This window comes from Camelus dromedarius, chromosome 14, assembly GCF_036321535.1.
Source record: "Camelus dromedarius isolate mCamDro1 chromosome 14, mCamDro1.pat, whole genome shotgun sequence".
In the NCBI taxonomy this organism is placed as follows: Eukaryota; Metazoa; Chordata; class Mammalia; order Artiodactyla; family Camelidae; genus Camelus; species Camelus dromedarius.
The window spans coordinates 7,884,548-7,905,747 of record NC_087449.1 but is presented as its reverse complement, the minus strand read 5'-3'; the positions used below and the strand labels follow the sequence as shown (position 1 = coordinate 7,905,747).

General features: G+C 35.7%; 1 protein-coding gene across 4 annotated transcripts in view; it reads left to right on the top strand.

Annotated features, from left to right (window-relative positions):
- Positions 1 to 20,960, top strand: part of PRKACB (protein kinase cAMP-activated catalytic subunit beta) — a 116,851-nt gene extending 95,891 nt beyond the window's left edge. For all 4 annotated transcript variants that reach the window (XM_031465478.2, XM_010987145.3, XM_010987147.3 and 1 more), the window contains exons 8-10: positions 991 to 1,113; positions 11,655 to 11,819; positions 17,660 to 20,960. In XM_031465478.2, the coding sequence (XP_031321338.2) occupies positions 991 to 1,113; positions 11,655 to 11,819; positions 17,660 to 17,785 (414 nt within the window). In that variant the 3' untranslated portion in view covers positions 17,786 to 20,960. The remainder of the gene's footprint in view (positions 1 to 990; positions 1,114 to 11,654; positions 11,820 to 17,659) is intronic.
- Positions 20,961 to 21,200: the final 240 nt, after the last annotated feature.

Here is a 21,200-nt window from a genome sequence, read left to right as displayed (position 1 = left end):
GGAGTGGCAGAGGTAATTAAAGGATACATCTGAGGGCAGACCAGAAGATCTGGTAGGAACTCAGCTCATTTCTCTCCAGGATCAAGTTGGACTTTTTTTTCCATAATCTTTTGCCAATTGACACTGATTATAGTTGATAACAAACTTTATATAAATACATTAATATTTTAGTCTTTTTTTTATAAATACATCTAGATATTAATTTTAATAAGCTTAACATGAAAAAACCCAATTAAGAATAACCTTAGAATTGTATATTTGGTTTGCAACACTCTTTATGTACATCATTTCCTTTTATTTGATGTAGTTCTCACAAAACCCCATGACTTAGTTAATCTCTCCTGTATAGCTTTTAGAGATGAGAAAGAAAACAGTAATTAGATAAAGAATACTTAAATACTTACATTTATTAGGTTCTGCATTAAACTTTTAGCTTTCCTACGATCCTGTGAAGTAGACAGGATTATCCATAGTATATTCACTGTCCTAACTCCAACAGTATAGAGTGTTATGAAGTCAACTCCACTACTTATTATGAAGTACAATATCTACCCTTTCATTTCAAAACTTTTGACCTTTCTAAGTATTCTCTAGAAAGCCTGATTCATAAGATTATGGAACCAGAATGGGCTTTAAGAGGTAATTTGGTTCAACTCTCTTCCTATTACTGAGCAGCAACTAAATTATCTCAATTAAACAGGGCATATTTTATTGTCTATAATATTCTTAATGATTTTAGGGAGAAGATTGAATAATATTTCCTAATATCCAATTTCAATATCTGGAAATTCTCCCCTGTGTTTAATTCAAATCTGACTTGATACATTTTGTTTATTTTATTTTTTTTTATTTTACCCTGAATAACTAACTGCTCAGCAGCTGCTTTTTTAAAACTTTCACATACTTAAGGTCATTGTGAAGTAATGCATGACATCATTCTCTTCTGGGTGAAGCAGGTGATAACAGACACTCGGTGTTGGTTCATCTTAGGGCTACAATAAGGCAGTGGACTGGTGGGCGTTAGGAGTGCTAATCTATGAAATGGCAGCTGGCTACCCCCCGTTCTTTGCAGACCAGCCAATTCAGATTTATGAGAAGATTGTCTCTGGAAAGGTAAGCAATGTATTTTATTATTTTTTATTAATAATTATTTCTGTACATGAATTTTAAGCTTTGTAGAGTGAAACCATTTAATGTCATCAGAATATTACCCTAAATTGGGAAAAAAAATACAGAAATATCCATGGTTGCTGCCCTTATATCTAGCACGCATTTAAGATAACAGAATAAATATTTAGTCATTGAAGCTTCTTAAATAAAAAAGGGCAATTTTACAAACGTATTAGCAAGATGATAAAGCAATTTCCACTTTAAAAATTTTTATCACTTATAAAATACAGGATCATAGCCCTAATTCTTCCAAATTCCTTCAAATAAATAAAAATGATTAGTTATTTAGTTAGATATGTGGAAATCTGCTTGGAGAGAAGTTTCATGGGCTATTTTTATTATGCCCTTCCTCTTTTAGGAGAGACTTCTTGTTTGAATTATGTCAGACAGCACAAAATTGGAAGTAAATATTGAATAGCTAAGCCTTTTTAAATGAGAATTCATAGAAATGATGTAAACAGTTGTTAATGTGATTATAATTGCCATTAATCTTTAGCAAATATGGAAATAACATCAATTTTTCATGAATTTGAGTAGATTTACTGTGAGTCATAGTGTTTCAAGTTTTCGAATCACTCCATAAACCTTCCTTCTTTTGCATTTATAATTCCTAATTTTGTTTCCAGGAGTATTTTGTTTAAAGTCATCTATTCACTCTTGCCTCAACTCATACCTCAGATCCTTTTTAAAAATACTACAGTCAATTTTAATAGAGATGAGCCTGATTCTTCCCACCAGCTAGCAAAGAAACAGGTTTTCAGAAGTTCTCGGGAGGCCTTCTGTACATTTATGACAAAGCTCACAGGAAGGGATCTTTTCCATATTTTTCTTTTTTCCTAATCCCATGTGTGGTACACTCTATTCGTTTTTCTCTTTTTTTCCTTTTTTTTTTTTTTTTGATCACATAGCCACACATAGAATATGACCAGGAAATAGAGCATCAATCTTGACATGACATTACGCTGAGATGTGATGTAATTGACTTTTTCATATTTTGTGACCTTCTAAGGAAGAGACCAGCCTAATCAACCTAAAGGATCTGGAAGGAGATAGGGGGAAAAATCTCAGTTTCTTTGTATCTCAGCCAGATTCAGGTTCTACGTTTAGTATAAAAGCTGACCGTTAGCATTCATGAACTTAAATTTTATAATGTTTGCTGTTTATAAGGTATCCTGAATGGCCATAATGTGATAATTTATCTTTTTTACCAAGACCTAAATTTAAATTATGGATGCTACAGAGCTGGGCGGTAGGAACAATAGAATGAGTCTGTCCAACCACCTAGAATCCACATCTCAACCCAGTATTGTTCCATATCTCACAGTACATATGCCGTGCACAGGGGTCACAGGGTTTTCAGTTATACTTTACTTCATTTATGGAGGAAAGTTTTACATTAAGGCAGTATTCGCAGACTTAAGAATGTATACTTCAACTATGTCAGAGGTAAAAAAATGAGTACTTCTTACAGATAACTAAGCCAAGTTTTGGTAGATTTACACCTAAGGTAATACAGAAAGGCAGAATGAGATATTCAGGTAATTAAGTATTTCTGCTGTCCTTGCTACATTTGTGGATCTCTAGACTTCAGGTTTCTTATCTTTGTAATTGTTTTCACCCAGCAGAATATTAAAGTCACAGTAAGAAAACTTTTTGAGATGGACAAAAACTAAACATCAAGAAAAATTAATAGACAAGGCAGTGATTTATTTTTTAAGAATCTGAGAAGTGATTATATAAAATCTGAAGGGGAAATAAGAACCAAAGATCATGTAAGGAATGATGAGAGGACTAAAATCCTCTTTTAAATCACTGAATGGGAGAAGCATATTTTACTAATACAGAGACTAAGAATGAAGAGATTATAGTGATAGTTCCAAAGAGTTTAATTACAGGTAATTACAAAGTTCTTGAATCTTTACTATTTATTGCTTTTATTCACACTTTGTAAGAGGAGTGAAATTTTCTGACAAGGATGCCATCTGTCATACTGAATTTCATTTATTTAGAAAGATTGCTTTAGTTAAAAATGTGTTCTCGTCATCTGTATGAATTGGCCTCCGTTTGCCAATCATTTTACATCGTTTTTCAGTTGTTTATGAATATGTTTTTATTTCATATCAAACTTTAACATTTAGGATCCAATATTAGCTTAAAATTTAAATCTGCATATATTTTTAAATCGTAATAATTTAATCCTATTCATCTTAGAAGAGTAGAAACATGAAATTTTATCATACCACAATATTTGATTTTTTTCCCTTCGTTTATTTAGAAATATGAAAGGTTGTTTGATGTACCCTTGTTTTTAAATAAAGGTGCCAGATTATCTCTCCCTATGTTGGATGTAAAGTTATTTTCCTTTCTTACTCTGTTTACTCACTTAAACTAAAACTCATGAAAGCAAAATATTATCAATAAGTGATCGCTAGGATCTGTATTATGTGACTATAAAATCATATCCGCCATTTCCCAGTAAAGCCATTTGTTTCAGCACTCAAATCCCAACTAGAAGGCGTCACTATCCACGTCACAAAATGTTACTATCTCTCTGATTACTAGCAAAAAGTCAAACTGGAGACTAACTTGTTTTTAAATTTTTTAATTGTTCAAGTCATTAAAAATCCAATTTTGATCTTACAGATTCTGTATTTGTATTTAAAATTTTTAATGGTTTTAATGACATCAATTATCATTTAAAAATATACTTTTCTTTCAGAATTGTTTTCTTCTGAGTTTTTAAAAAGCATGTAATTATTTTATGCAACATTTTATGTTGATTATATTTTTCTGAAGCCATGTTATAAAGATTATAGGTATCAGTGACTTACCAGAGTTAAAATAAAATGTGTTTAATGAAGTGATTAGTTCACTAACGTACATTTATTTGAACATTAGATTGTTAATCTTTCTCTGTTTGCAATATTTTAACTCAAACTGGTATTTTTAGGTGCACAGAAAGATGATCAATCAGCTTGTTATATTCTCTCCTACACATATTTTTGCCTTTAAAAAAACAGAGGAGGTGGTTTTAAATGTCAGATTATTCATGCAGTATCAAGGTTCAGGTTTAGAAATGCATAGCTGACAGAAAAGTCTTCTAATTCCCACATTAACTATGCCTCATCCTAGCAACACACATGTTGAGCTTCTGTATATAGCCTTTCAATTTCATACTTCAGTGCCGTGTACTCTGTGACGGGAGTCAGCTATGACTTCCACAGCAGCTCTATCTGGCTGCATTACTCTTGGAAATACAAAAGTTAACATTGTGTTCGAAAGTATTTGCAAATAAGGTGGCAGGCAAGTAACAGCAGTATGGAAACCTTAACCTTAGAGTTTCTGACTTACCTAATTTTAAAAATTGTTAGCTCCATTATATATAAATATGATTCCATTTCTAATGAGCACCAAAAATGTACAAGGAGACACTATACAAAATATAAAGTTGTAAACATATAAAGTTGTAAACATATGTATACAGAGAATGATCAAAGATTAACTTTTTCACGAAGGGCAGTCCACATTCCTGTGTAGCGTAGTTGATTAGCAGCCAAATGGCTATTGCCTTCTGTGTCCAGGGTCCCCAAAAACATTCCCAGAGTGGGTGATTCTCTAGGAAGAATCACAAAATTCAGCCAGTGTATAGTGATACTTAAGGAATGAATACCTTACATTGTAACAAGTTCCTTCGTTGCAAGGTATGTTACAAGAAAGGACATTAAGTAAAATCAGCAAAGGGAAAAGGCACATGGCACAATGTCCAGAGGACACCAGGCACAAGCCTTCAAGAGTCCTCTCCCAGAGAAGTCACAAAGGACACACTTCATTCCTCCAGCAACAAATGTGGATGAAATGTTGTCTACCAGGGAAGTGCATTAAAGACTCAGTGCCCAGGATTTTACTGGGATCACATGTGCACCCTCTATCTAGCACATATCAAAATCCCACACTCCCAAAACAAAAGCAAATGTTCAGCATATTGTTTGTACCAACAGTCTAGGTACAGAGAGGCATTCATGTCATTTAGGAAAGTTTCGTTTCAATGTCTGGAACTGTTACCACTCCAATTCCCAGATACCTGCCAAGGGCCAAACTAGCAGGCAGGCCTTCTTTAAATAAGAGTAGCAGGCTCAGGCCTACTGTGTTAGCTTTTTTCTGTATCTCCCTAAATAGCATACACACATGCAGATATACCACTACACTTTTTCTGAGACACCATCGTTAGTGCTTTTTGAGAAATTAAAATGCTATTTTTCGTTTGCCTATGTCTATAGCTTAAAAGTCTTAGAATACTTGGTAGTTATTTTCATAAAATATAAAAGCAGTTGCACCTTTTGTATAAAACCCAGGGCCATTTTTTAACCACCTGCTGTGGACATTTAAAATTCTTCTTAATGCTTGCTCTGATAGTCCTTAACTCTAGGGGATCTGTGGGCAAATGCTTGCCACTTGTTTCACAGAGGAGACTGAGGACGAGGTGGGTGAGAGTCCTCTGTGACCTTCTGGGTTCATCCTATCTGTTCACTGTGAGCTCACAGTCATGGCACTGCTACTTATAAGTATTGTTTTTAATTTCCTAGATGTTTCTTTTCATATATAGTATCCAGACTGATTATATAAGATCCAGGTCCTTTGAGGCTGTGCGGAGCTTGGCATCATATCTGTTAGAAAGCCTCATATATGAAAAGTTGTTATGTCTTTTGAAAAATTAGCCAATGTACATGCTTATTTTTGCTAGATGATTTTTTAGTGGAATTGTAGATTTCTTAGAACTGTACTAATTTAGAGAGAGAATTTCTTAAAATTTCATTTCAACATGCTTGTGGACAGAAGTTAATAGATTATTGTTTATTTGTCGAGTGCAGGCTCTTGGGTCATTTAAGTCCAGTAAATTTTATCCTGCTGCACAAAATAAAATGTTACTAGTTAAATGATCTTTTCCCCTGTAACCTGCAGAATAGCAATAAAAATTTTCCCTTCTTCAATCAGAGATCAATTTTGTGATTTCTGTGATTAAGCGGAGTTTAGACAAATTTGATTTTGGTCTTATTTCTACAATTAAAAGAGTCAGTAAACCAGTTAGTGAACTTAAATCATCCAGTATGGATCCTATACAACATGCACTGATTTGCTTTTTGGATGTGACTTTCTCTTAAATTTTTAGAAAATAATAGTTACTCCTAAAAGCAAAATGTGTAAGACTTTATAATCAGTGCTGAAAACAGAACAAATATTCTCTTGAGTTTGCTCAGTTCAGGTTGAATTTCATAGTTGATTTAACATATTATGCAATATGATTTGACAGAGTTACTTAAGGTATCAGCTATATTCACAATTCTGTCCTTATAAAACAGGGTTATAGTTGTCCATTTCCCCCTCACTCTATCAAATTTAAGTACCTTAAGAAAAGAAGAGAGTGTCTGTTCTATAAATTTAACAGGTGGAGCTTGAGACAAGAAGAAAAGAAGAACTTCTTACACTTCTCCAACTAGCACAAGCTGTTCTTAAGTAGTCTGGAAACATAACAATAGATACTGCTGATTTCCAGGTTCCTTCTTTGATTCAAAAATTCAACTTCAGATCATTAAAATACTATTCTAATGACAAGATTGAAAAACTGAAATATGAATTAGTGCCTACAAGATACTAGTCAAGATGCAAGGCAGTTTCATAAAAGTTATCTAATTTCTTTTCACACTTGCCAGATGAAATACACTCCTATAATTTTATAGATAGCGTGAGACTCAGAAAGGTAAAAAGAATTCGCCCTAAAGCATAGAACATTTATGTAAATGGAGTTGGGATTGGAGCCCAGGCATTGAAGCAAAAGAAATAGCTTAGTAGAATTTTTGAGATGCCAAAATGTTCAGTTTTATTTAGTTTAACTCCTTTATCCTATATGTAGGTAAATCAAGGCTCAGAATTGCCCAAAGACAAAAGCTAGTTGGTGGCAAAACAAGAGAGAATGTAGTTCAGTGGTTCATTTATTACTCCCTGGCTGCAGGGACGCTTCATAATCTTAGCTTTACTCTTCAATTACTGATCTTTCCTTCTAAGTCTTTTGGGCTTGGTCCTCTTCTCTTCTTTCTCTGCACTTCCTCCATGGTGGGCTTATCCAGTCTTATGACTTTTAATGCTAGCTGACAATTCCCAAATTCATTTTTTCGGTCCATACATGACTCATGAGTTGCAGACTCTTGGATCCAACTTACTTCCTACCTGAGATCTCCACTCAGATGTCTAATAAATATCTCAAATTCAGCCTGTCTAAAACTGACAGATTTTTGTTTTCCTTAGCAGATCTGTTCCTCCCACCATCTTTCCCATTTCAGTTGATGGCAACACCATCCTTTCAGTTACTCAGGCCAAACACCCTCGAGTCCTTACCCATGTTTGATGCACAGGAATACCAGCTTGGCTCTATCTTTAGAAAATGCACAGAATTCAACCACTTCCTACCACCTCCACTGACACTGCTCTCTTCTTCTGAGTCACTAGAGTAGTTCTTTAAAAACATTAAATCAGATCCTTTACTCCTTTCAGAACCTTGCAGTGATTCCCCATTTTCTTCAGAGTAAAAAACTAAAAACCTCACAGTGCAAGGTTTTGTCAGAAACAGTAGGTTGACAGCATCTTTGCAGGGTCACTCTTGTTGCTAAGTTAGTTATTATCTTTCTCACTGGAATATAAACACTGTGGAGGCAGTCATCTTCATCTTCTTTGGTTTACTGCCACATCCCAAGCCCATCAGTGCCCAGCACATACATGGTACTCAGTCAGTGTTTGTTGAATTTAAATTCATGCATTCATTCAATATTTATTAAGCTCATAGTATATGGCAGACCAGTACTGGACACAGCAGGTCAGTTGTGGTCTCTGCCTTCATGAAGCTTTCAGAGTAGATGCCCACTCTCAGGGATACTGACTCATTGGGCCTTCTGTGTATTCCAAACACCTGAATTCTTTAAATTATTACAAGTGATTTTGATACACAGCACGTGTGGAAAGGTTGGTGCGTGTGTGTCTGTACCTCACTGTAGAAACAGATTCATCCTCAAGAATATATCGTTAAGAAACAGAAGTAACTTGGTCTCTAAAGCCTGAAAAAGAATTCTAAACAAGAAATATTAGGGGGAAAAAAATACCCAGTAAACTCTCCAGGGAGTATATATTGCACAGACAACTCTTTCATGTTAAATGATGCCGGTTTCCAGTAACCTTATCACTAAGATCTACTAGTTTAATACAGTTAAACTGCTTCTTTTCCATAGCTGGCTCTTTACAGCTGCTTTCAGCTTATTTGCAGAAAATGGACTGCAGACAGATGTAAGGGCCAGGAGGATTAAGTTGTTTTCCCAGTAATGAAACTGACCGAGCTGGTAGTCTCACTGAAGCTCAGGCTGTCTTTCAAATGAAGGTTTAGAACAAATTAAGCTTCAGTGATCTACAACATTCTGGAATTCTGATTTTACTTTCTACATTCTACAGCAGTTGTAACTGATAATAGTGATACAAATAATACAATATCAAAGCTTGATACAGTTTTGAAGGAAAAGTAATCATTTTTTCCATTAGAGAAGTCTTTGGTGTTTCCAGATTAAAAACTACAAATAAAAGTCGTGCATTTAACACATAACTTCTTTTAAGCTATTTTCTGGTTTTTGCTAATTTCGGTTGATGAATCAGCATGGCTCTTTGGAAATTTCAATCAACAAAGAAACTACATTTCTGATTACATTTCAGAGCACTCACCAAAATAACTTTCACAATAATCCTCATTATTTCTCCTCGAGTGTACCTTAAGGATAGGACAGACTCCCATCACCAACATGCCTTACTATGAAGGCGTGGGCTTCCTGTCAGTATCTCTGGGGAAAGGAGGGTGTGACGTGCAGGTGAGGAGGACATGTCTAGGATTTGAAAAGGTTCCCCAGTGACTCTGGTATCTACCGTCACAACCCTCTACCACCACTCCTCAGTTAAGAATGGCTGTTCTGAGGACTGAACAGGTAAACACACTCATTAACTAACTCAAGACTACCACTTTATCTGCATTCCAAAATATTCAGGTATATATATTCTTCATCCATGGCACTGCATATCACCTGAGTTCAGAAGATAATTTACATGTGGTACCTCACTGTCCACCATTTTGAACATCATGAAGGGGAGAATAACTGACGCATTGCATTCAGTGGCTCATGCAGACTCTGTTGTAATTGAATATAAGTCTGCTTCAAATAAATTATTTCTTTGGAATCGAAACAAAGTTAAGATATAACTGCTGTGTTAAATAATCATGTTATTTTTCAAGTAGACAGTGTGCCTTTGAATATTGTCTAGTTTTCACTCCAGCTAGAGTAAATGAGGAAATATGCAGCAAATATTTTTAAAATGAAAATTTCAGTCTTTCATAAGGTTCCTGACAATACCCTTGAGTTAAGGTATATGTTATGGGGTTGGAGCACCTGGTTTGGAATTATAGCTCTACCATTTATTAGCTCTGTAATCCCAGACAAATGACTTAATCTCTCTATAAAATGGGGGTTATAACCATACTTATCTCATTGTTTTGTTTTGGATTTTATGAATTAGTGCTTATAAACCGTTTAGCACAATGCCTAAATTCTAATAAGTCATTGTGTGTCAAAAGCAAAAACTAGAGAGGGTGGTAATTCAGATGTATTTTTTTTTTTTAGAACACAGAACCTCTTATAATCTGTAATAATATAGGTTTTGCAAAAATGAGATTTTTGGTTGCTAATTTATATGAGCTAACCCCCAAACTTGGTCACTCATTAGCTATTTAACCTTCAAACAGTCTTTGGTGCTTGACACAACTGCTGGTTTTCCTCTGGTGTGATGGTGATTTTTGTTTATGATTTACACTAAAATTGTTTTTTGACTTTTAAAAATCATGATATAAACTAGAGTTCTTTATGTTTGAAGACAGTGTAACAAAGAGCAAAATTCTTGAGGCTAGAAATTGTCACACGAGATTTCTAATCGCAGCTCCACCACTTTATAGTGTAATGATTGGGTAAGATATACAACGTCTCTGAACCTTAGTTTCTCCATCTCTCAGAACAGAATTAATGCCATATTCACCAAGTATGTCATATCCAACTAGGATTAAGTTCCATGAAATCAGAGTCTTTGTTTTTGCTGACTGATGTATATCCAGTGCCTAGAACTGTGCCTGGTACGTAGTAGGTACTCAATAAGTAACTGTCAAATAGACGAACTACATTATTTGAAATGATTTAGTTAATTCTGGGAATAAAAACACAAAAATGGCACAGTACCTTCCCTCTAGAAGCTCACAGTCAGGGTGAGACAGACATGCACAGATACTACAGCATCATTAAATGAATGAATGCATTGTGGAGATCCCCTGAGGTTAGGTGACAGTGCGTGATGCAGGTTACAAGGTGATGATGGCACATGTAGAGAACCAGAGAAAGAATGCAAGGAGTTCAGAAATGGACCTGTTGACCCTTTAAGGGATTTCTTCAGAGATCTGTGGTTAGTTTGAAGTTGAGGCCATGAAAATGCAGAGAATATTCTGTTTAGTGAAGGTGGGAACATGAAATGGGGCCGAGATGCAGCTATTCCTTCTAATACCATCCCTCAGTAATACCTGTTCCAATTTTTCAGCACCCGTATTAGTAAAAGGTGAGAACTAGGAGTTAGGTTGGAGCAGAGAGTTAGAGAAGAATGTGTTGAAACAAACAGGAAGCAAGCCTGGGTCTCCTGTGTTTGGCACTGTGTTTTATTGATGGTCTAATACATAGCATCTTTAGTTATTTTGGGTGTTTTGTTTGTTTTTAAGGCTGGGGGTCAGTCAACTAATTGTAAAGTCTTCACAATTTAGAAGATGGAAAATACTTTTAAACCAATCTAAATTATTTTTAAACTATTGCATAATAGCAAAATTATGCTTAAAAGTCACCCACTAGTAAAAGTGGTTTCCTGTGCTATAAAAGGCAGCATGGGTTTTTATAATCATTTTTAGACTTCCTTTTTGATCGTCTCTTTCAAAAGTGTATATACTGACATTTTCATATGCTGCTCTTTCTACTTAAATTACAAGTTTAAGTGTGTATGTCTCTAAGACCAAGGTTTATATTGTGGGATTCAAGGGGTCTCTCTTGAAGATGGGTAAACCTTTTGACGTTTCTAGAAAAGTTGGAAAAGTCTGTACTTAATGCACATTTTTCTGGAGAAGGATCCATTTCTTAAAGAGGGTTCATGACCAAAACAAGGCCCTAAAAGAACAGTTTTAGCTCATTCAACCAAATAATTCTTTTAAAGGCTACTGTCAAGACTGAAGAATGTAGTTAAAAGTAGTTGAAGCTCATCATTACATATTTCTGTTTATATAATGATCTGCCACCTCAAAAAAAAAAAAAAAACCTTTCTGAAATCAAAACAGAAACCTGAGTGTTGGAACATGTGTTATACTGCGGTCTGTCCTGCAGGTCCGGTTCCCATCGCACTTCAGTTCGGATCTCAAGGACCTTCTAAGGAACCTGCTGCAGGTGGACCTGACGAAGCGGTTCGGAAACCTGAAGAACGGTGTGAGCGACATAAAAACGCACAAGTGGTTTGCCACAACAGACTGGATCGCTATTTACCAGAGGAAGGTGAGCCTTTTCTTTCTTCAATTTAAAAGTTCCTGTCTACGTTATATGTAGTAGAAGTGTCTTCAACTGAGCACGTGGTTTTTTAATTTTTTACCTTTTGAATTAATCTTATGCAGGACGTAAAGAAATTTTCTAGCCCACAACTTAAAACTGAGTTTTCTCCTTGATAGAAGAGAAAGCGTATATTCAGTCTTGACCATCAATTTCATATGTTTTCCTTATTAAGTTTTTCCTACTCGTGCCTTTTTCTCTTCACAGACCATGGTAATTACACATTAGGCAATGTTCTAAGGGTTTGTGCGTCAGAACTGACATGAGGCCATATTAGTAGGATGACATGTAAACAAATATATTCTCCTACCAGAAATGGCACACAGCCAGATTTAATAACATTTAATTGCTGGATGCATCAGATATTTTTCAGTCATTATTGCCTCACCTTTGTAATAAATTGAGACATTTAAGAAAAGATTCTGCTGTGCTGAACAACCTTTCTCTCTCCTTTTGCTTCTTAAATGCCCAGTTAAAGATGATTTTTATGAATAAAGTGTTTTCATATTGAATATATTAATTTTTCTTTTTTTCATAAAACCGAAACTTCCGTTTCGGAAATATGCCACATTTAATAACACTGTGCTGCCACACGAGTGAATTTCCTTAGAGAAAAAATGTAAATGCTCTAATTATTATTAACACAATTTTTCTAATTTATATTTTTATAAAGATTTTTTAAAACATTAAAAGAATTTTAAAATGCAGCAAATAGAAAATATAGCAAGACCAAAACCCCTCTTTGAGAGGCAAAGAAGGGTTCAGAAACTCTTTAACCATTAAATTCATCCAACATAGCCGTTAGCGTCATTATCTCAACTGGATATGTTATGTAGTCAAGAATAAGGTCCAAAGCAGTTTAAAATAGATTTTAAACCTAATAAATAAACATTTCATATTTCTTTCTAGATTTTCTAGCACCGATGTATTACTTTATAATTAACAAAAGCAACTCTGTAACTTCTCATTTTAATCTTTGAAGCAGTCCTCTGGGATCAGTGGTACCATTTTCCTCGAGAAAATTGGCTCAGAAAGGTTGACTACTTTAAACATAATCACACAGCTGCAAAATAACACCAATATTAGATTCCAGGTTCTTCAGATTCCCAATTCCAGGGCCACATTACCTCTTTAAAGGCCTTTGAACATTTGTAATGAAATAAAACCCCCAAACAGAACAATATATTGTTTCATAAGCTAGTCATGGATTTTACACACTATCTACTTAACTTTTCATGCTTCGAGCATTTTTGGAGCAGGAAGACTGCCTCAGAGGGCAGCAGAAAGAGAGCAGGAACTCTGGGGTTAGGGAGACATCGGGCTGAATTCCAGATCAGCCGGCCATTAGCCCTGAGATCTCAAGCCAATTACTTCTTATCCTTAAAATTTGGGTTAAGGTAGAGAATGCGAAAGGAAGAGCAGCTTGGAGGGAAAGATGAAATAGACTGGTCCAGATTCTATTCTTCTTTCTGGTTGAGGTATGCTCCATAGAGTTATAATCAGGCAATCATTTGTTAAGTAAATAGACTTGAAATTGTCGTAACCCCATCACCCAGACAGCACTTCTGTTAACATCTGGCGTATTCACTCTTTCTTTCTGTGCGCGTTATCACTACAGTCCGTTCCCATGACTTCAGTAGCTACCTGACATCTACTTCCTCCGACCTGCACTTTCCCCGCAGCTTCAGACCATTACATCACAGTTACTACCTACTGCAAGATTCTGTTTGGGTGACTTACTTAATCTACATTTTCTTTCAGTGCTTTTTGATCTAAATTTTGTTATTGTTGTTTAATAATTACCCGATTATCCTCTCAGCATTTGTTGAATAATTATCTGTACTCTTATTTGAAACTCCACCTTTGCTAATACGAATTACTGTATACTTCAGTCTGTTTCTGAACTTCATTTTTTATGAGTTCTTTTTGTCTGTTCATGTATGCACACTATACCATTTTATGCAGCTTTATAATGTTTTTCAGTTTTCAAAATACATATTTAATATGTGGAGTTCTCGTGTTTGTGAAAAATACGTAATTCAGTTTTTTCCAGTTTTTATTGTAGTAAAGTACACATAACATAAAATTTAATATCTTCATCATATGTAAGTGTACAGTTCAGTGGCATTAAGTACATTCATGTTATTGTACTACCATTTATCTCCAGAACTTTTTTCATCTTGAGAAACTGAAACTCTGTACCCATTAAACAATAACTCCTTTGTTTAATTGGTCTTAATATGTATGTTGTATTTGGGGATCTTAATTGGGGTTACAGTACTCTAATTAGAAGAGAACCAAACTCTTGAAAATTCTTTATAATGAACATGTTATATTTCTACAAATATTTGAGTATTTTCTGTCATTCAGTAAATTTGTAGACCCCTCCCTCATACAAGGCCAACTTCTTCAAAGTTTTTCCTTAAATTTATACTTTGGTTACTATTGTGAATGTGTTTCTTTCCCACTACAAGAGTATATAGGAGAAAACATTTCTGTTTATGGTGTAATTGGCCACCTTAGTAAATAAATTCTGTTCTTGATTTTCACAGATTTTTTCAGCGATTCCTTTGGATTTTATTGACAGATAATCACAGTGGACAGAGATGTCATTTGCTGCTTCTTTTTTAATATTTATATCTTTTATTTCCATTTTGTTTTATTTTATATGCTGGAATGTCTAGAATAATACTTTAAAATGGTGGGCCTGTTGAGCTATCTTGTCTTGTTCCTCTTTTAAATGAGAATGCCTTTCATGCTTTGCCACCAAATATGAAATTAGCTGTTTGTCTTGGAAAAGTATTCTTGTTCCGGTCAAGAAAATATCTTTAATTGCCAGCATACTGTATTTTATCTTCTTTGACATATTAGTATAAGGAGTCATACTGATGAGATATCCTAACATTCCTGAAGCAAACATCACTAATCATAGGGTATTATTTTAATATCTGCCTGAAATCAATTTGCTGAAATTTTATGTAGGATTTACTTCCATAGTCATAGGTTTTATTGACTTGTAGCTTTTGTTCTTCTGGAGTTGAGATTTATGGCTTCATAAAATCCATATGGATTCGTATGGAGTTGGATTCATAAAGTGAGTTTGAAAATTTTCCATGTTTCTTATTCTTTCGGAAATTTAAAGAACATAGGAATTATATTTATATCTTGGAAATTTTAACAAATTAACTCTTCTGTGGATATTGGTCTTTTCAGATTTTTGCCTCTTCTTGAGTCAATTTTAGAAATTTATATTTTCCTATAAAATCATTCATATCCTTTGCAATTATCACTATTCATATGATCTTTATTGTCGTATTATTAATTAATGCTATATTTAGACGCATTGATTAGATTTTCTTGAGGCTTGTCCATTTTATTAGTATTTTTAAAGATTTATGGTATGTTTTGAATATTTTCCTATTTATATTTAGAAATAAAAATTTCTGCTGCTACTTAGCCAATATTTACTAACCTATCCATATCATGTATTGTAACTTTAACAGTCATTCTTAAAATAGGTAGAGCTGAACTGCTCCTGCTCACTTAGCGTTCACTTGCTTACAGAGGGCTTGACTTAGCTCCGGTAGGAAACAATGTACCTGCCAGGAAGTGGTGCCCTGCAACAGACAGGTGGTTGTGGGGGCAGCTTGACTGACAGCATTTCGTGATGGTCAGCAGAAGTGGACTTGGGCGTCCCTGGATACTTTACAAGTAGAAATAATTCAGTACTTTAATGCAGCCATTTGTTTTAATATCCTCTCAACTGTAACTGTACAGATTCTTCTACTTCTGTACAGAAGCACAGAAATAATAGTAAATCTGAAGGGTCTTCGTAGTTGTTTCTGTCCTCTGACTAAATGCTCATGAACAATGAACTAGCCAAGGGCATCTGGCAGAAAGACAGGAAACGGAAGGAAAGGGTCTGGACAACTCAGACTGTACAGTCATCTTCTGGAGATGACTGCTCAGTAGCTGTGGTCCTAAGTTGCTGCCTGGCTTGACAGGAGGCTTCTGTCTGCTTAGCTCGTGCTTCCGCATGGTGCAGGACTGCAGTCCCCAGACAGGCACACGAGGCCAGCAGCTGGCAAACAGAAGGATACCAGATTCTCCAGTCCTTCTTATTTTTCACCTTATTCTTTTAAAATGTCTTGTTTGTGTGTATATTATACTAGCTTAGTCATGTGTGTCAATAATTTATAAATAACTATACCTGTATTGGTGATATGTACTCAAAAAATGATTTACTAAAAAGCATATAAATCAAAAACTTCAGAAACTACTGGTGTAAATATTAGAAACAGCTCTGGACTGGAAGTGGAAAATTAAGAATTTGAAACCTGCTTTAGCCACTTATTAGTCATGTGAATTTGGTCAACTCTCCGTTTTATAAGCTGTAAAATGGAAATCACAATGCCTACCCCGCCTCCCTCACAGCGCTGTGCTGAGGAAATGACACAGCCTGCGTGTGATCGTCCATAAACGTTATGAACGCTGTGTCAATCGTGATACTATTTTTTTCAGCTTTTAAAATCTTTTCCTCAAACATATTCAGTATACCATATTATCTTTATAAAGACCATATTTTAAATAATGGAAAGACATTTTATTTTTAGGGTCCAAGAAGAAAAATGTTCAGACAATTTTATAATTCTGAAAGAGATTTTTTTTCAAATTTCCCAGAAATTTTTGATGGCCAGATTTTTTTTAAACAAAATAAACCTGAGAATTAGAAAAGAAAGCAGATTAAAAATAAGTCTGAGTTTTCTGTCACGTCGGGAGGAAGGAATTAAGGAAAAAGGGATAGAAAAATAGACTTTAGAAATAAGAAACTGAAAAAGGAAAAAGTGGAGTTCTGTAACCTTAAGTGCCAGCATTTTGATGCGAACAGTTAGTTATCCTAGAAATCTCTTCTAAGTATTGCATTGTACCAGTCCTTGAATGGAAATATTGCAATTAATAGCAAATCTACAGTTTGCTTCCTCTTTTAATGCTGTTATCATGTAGGGACTTAAAGGCATTTAAAGATTGCCACCATGTAGCAATAGAATTTATTTTCCTTAGAAATTCTCAGGCACTTATTTTTCCTTTTTCCATCCCACCAAGCAGTTAACTCACTTCTGACACGATCTGAGGAAACCAACTGCAAGTCCAGTTTGTCACGTGGGCTTCCGACCAGGAAGCTATAGATCAGGATTCCCACAAACCCCTGAGGGATCGACTAATTTGGTGGGTGGTTCACAGAACTGAGAAACTTTACTTAGTAGATTACCAGTTTATTGTAAAGGGGTGTAACCGAGGAACAGCCAGATGAAAGACATGCCTAGGGCAAGGTATGTGGGAAGGGGCCCAGGGCTTCCTCCTCTCCTGAGGCAAGCACCCTCAGATCCCCACATGTTCACCAACCCAGAAGCACTCTGGAAACTGAACCCCTCCTGGGGGTTTTATGGAGGCTTCATTACATGGGCATGATTAAATCACTGTCCGTTGATAATTGAACTCAATCTCCAGCTGCTCTCCCCTTCCAGGAGGTCAAGGAGTGGGGCTGAAAGTTCCAACCCTCTAATCACACGGTTGGTTCCCCTGGCAACCAGCCTCCTTCCTTAGGTTACCTCGGGGGTTTCCCCCGAAGGCACCTCATTAACATAACAAAAGGCACCTTTACCACTCTTAACTCTTGGGAGATCCAAGGGTTTTAAGAGCTTTGTGCCAGGAACTGACAAGAAGACCAAATATATATTTCTTATTATAAGAAATATCACACTTCTGTTTTCCCTCTGTCTCAATTGTAGGTTGAAGCTCCATTCATACCAAAGTTCCGAGGCTCTGGAGATACCAGCAACTTTGATGACTATGAAGAAGAAGATATCCGTGTCTCTATAACAGAAAAATGTGGAAAAGAATTTTGCGAATTTTAAGGATGAGCAACCAGATGACATCAGAGCTCACACTCAGTCTTTGCACTCTGTTGAGAGAGAAGGTAGAGCCGAGACCGTCCTTGTCGAAGCAGTTACCTAGTTCCTTCATTCCAGCGACTGAGTGAGGTCTTTATTGCCGTCATCCGTGTGTGCACTCTGCATCACCTGTGTAACAAGGCACCGCTAAGCACGCATCGTCTGTGCCAGAGCACAGAACTAGACACTTTCCTGCTGCTCTTTGGTTTGTCTTTCTCCTCTCCTCCTACATCCATTTCTTCCTTTCTCATTTCATTAGTTTTTCTGCAAATAGTGCTTGATTTTATTTTGTTGGTGTTTCAGATGGGCAGTGTTACGGCTCTGTGACATTGGAAGGGAAGGGTGAATGTTGCTCTTAGAAGTGCTTGCCAATATTTCTGTTGGTCAGTTGCTTGAGGATGTACTTTCTAATAATTATTTTTACTTTGAGTAGCTCATACTCAGTTTTGCCAAAACTCTTGACAATTTTTGAAGATAGTGTCTCTTCACCAAGTAAATTTATAGAAACAAAATAATAACTTTCTTAGAACTCACTAACACAGAGTAGCTAGACCCAGCAATTTGGATTCCTGCAGCTCAGAAGCTCTGTTTCCCTTTGTCACCTTTTCTGTCATCATCCCCTTGAGTAACTAAGTGACCAGCCTGTGCAGCGTGACAGGTATGTCTCATTTGCAGGAAAAGTGAACAATAAGGCTCACTGTCACCCGGATTCCCTCACTTGGTACCAGCACTTACGTAGGTAACAGAGAGGAGTTCTAAGATTCCTAAACCTTAACTTTCCATCAGGGTTTTAGCCAATATTTTAATAGAATATGACTAAACAAAGTGACGCATTTTTAAGTTTCTCAAATAGTGCTCATTGTAAACTTTTTTAAAAGAAGAGAAATGAGCTAAAAAAGAACATTAATATGGACAAATACTTTGCTAAGTCAAACAAATGGCTTAATTTTTGTAAACAATACGGAGGCACTTTCATTTAAATGCAGAGGGTTTTTTGTTTGTTTTGCTTTGCTTGTGTTTTGTCGCAGAGAAGAACAGAAGGAGCTGTTGCCAGATGACTGCGCTGGGGCGCCGAATTTGTCAGCCTCGGCGGAGGCGCTGTCGCGGCTCCAGCTTCCGCCCCGTGCCTCACCAATGGGAAAGGACAAAGTTTATAAAACTGCCACAGTTGTGTTTTAATTTTGAGGTGTGGTCTTTTTAGATATGTCAATTTCTAGCCTCTTCTTTTATTAAACAATTATGATCATGCAGATACAATTTTAGTATTTGAGTTTAGTTTTTTATATACTTTTTGCCAACTGACTTAACATGGCTGTCATGTGGAAATTTCAAGCACTTTTGCACATTTTGTTCACTGTTTGTTGAGACTCCATGGCTTAACTCAGTTTTTAAACTATTTTTTCTTTGCTTTTAAATTTCCTGTCTGGTTTTATCTCTGTGTGTCAGTGACCTATCGTAAGATGACACACCAAAATAGTTAAAAATAAACTGCGTTCATCTTTTATGACCAATTTACATGCATATAAGATGAGCTGTATTTAATCAGACTGACCTTAATGTACATAAGCACTCTTTTTTCGCTTCATTACCGGTGCAGATAGGTCACTGACTCTACTTCTTCTCATCTGTACCACACCCTTGTAACACCTTTGAAGACACTGAAAAGATCTGTCTGAGATGTTCTCTGCATCGCTCTGTACATCTTTTGGTTGTCAAGTGTTTCTGCACGGTCATGTCACTTCAAAGTTGATACTGATTGACTGGGCCACCTATATTTAAAACGTGCAAGAAAAATGAAATACTTTGCTGTAGCAAGTTTTATGTAACAAAAATATATCATGTTAATAAATTTAAAACATCATTTGTATAAAATATTTTAATTAGTTTTTTTGTATTTCATTTAGACCCAAGAACATGCTGATCATGTATTCTATATGTATGCTATAAATGCTATGGTACCTTTGTTGTATATTATTGTAAAATTATTGCATAATAATTTTAATAAATCATAGGGATGACAATTTGATTATTACATTTTTAGAGTTCCAGTAATTAAAAAAGATTTCTATGAATTCTGAAAAAAACATTTTATGAAATTACTACTGCCCAGCACAATTTGCTATAGAATCTACCTAGGTAGTGACCCCTAGGCATAAGCTGGTTTTGAGGGCTAGTTAGCCACGTAACTCTCCATTTAAAGAACATTAGCAAGCTTTCAAACATCTCAAGGGAGTCTATTTCTAACCACTCAAGTACACTGAATTAGAATCTTAGAATTATATAAAATTCCCAGTTTCAGCCACAATTTAGCCAAGAATAAGATAAAAACTTGAATAAGAAATAAATGGAATGAATCAGTATTTAATCTCAAATTACATTATTTGAAACAAGAAATTACATTTTGCTCAATAAATAATAAGGAGGTGACATTGTAGAGGAAGGAGCCCTAGACTGAAAGTCAAGTTGTCTGAGTGTCAGGCCCGATCTGTCACTATCCTCATGCCCTTGGCCTCAGTTGTCTTATCTGTGAAATGGAAGAGTTCCATTAGGCAGTTTCTGAGGTCCCTTCTAACTTTGACGTGTTGTGACAAGATTCTTTTCATGTGGCGTTTTGAAGCGCTCATGTGCTTTGGAGCCAGCCGTGGTAAGGCGGTATTTTAGGGCATCTTCCTTCTTACTCTTACAGTGTTCTTAACAGTTCTTTGAATATCATGAGAACCTTGTGTCTGTTCTGATTCCTTCCTCCTTCACTGATGCTAAATATCTAAATGATATCAAACTGTCAGCCTACCAAAAAAATATTGTGGCTTGTGGGCATTGCTGTCTTGTTTTGATATGTTCTTGTAGTGACTGCCCATTGGCCTGAAAATACTCATTGTAAGCCTAAAATAATCATTTTTATTTCCCACTGTTTTTTCTGCTTGTTGAAGAATCAAATGAAATAATGTTATGTGAAAGCACCTTGTACACTGTAACCTATCAATGTAAAACGTTAAGGTGTGTTGTTATTTCATTACTTACTTCTTTGTTTAGAATGGAGTTTCCTATGCACCACTGTAGCTAGGAAATGCTGAAAACAGCTGTGTTTTTTAATTAATCAATAACTGCAAAATTAAAGTATCTTCCAAGGATAAAACAATTTATTGAGTCTTGGATCCTAATATTCAGTGCACTTGCTTCCTGATTTACTTTCTGTGGATACTGCAGATGTTTATGGATTCCTGGTTTTTATGTGTTTGGGTGAGAACAGAGAGACGAGGGGGTCAAACGTCCACCAGTCAATTCCAGCCGGGTGTTTGCTGAGAAGCCACTGGATTCATTCCATAGTTTCTAAAAAGTGCTTCTCCTTTTTCCTTGTACCGTTTGTCTGAATTACTGT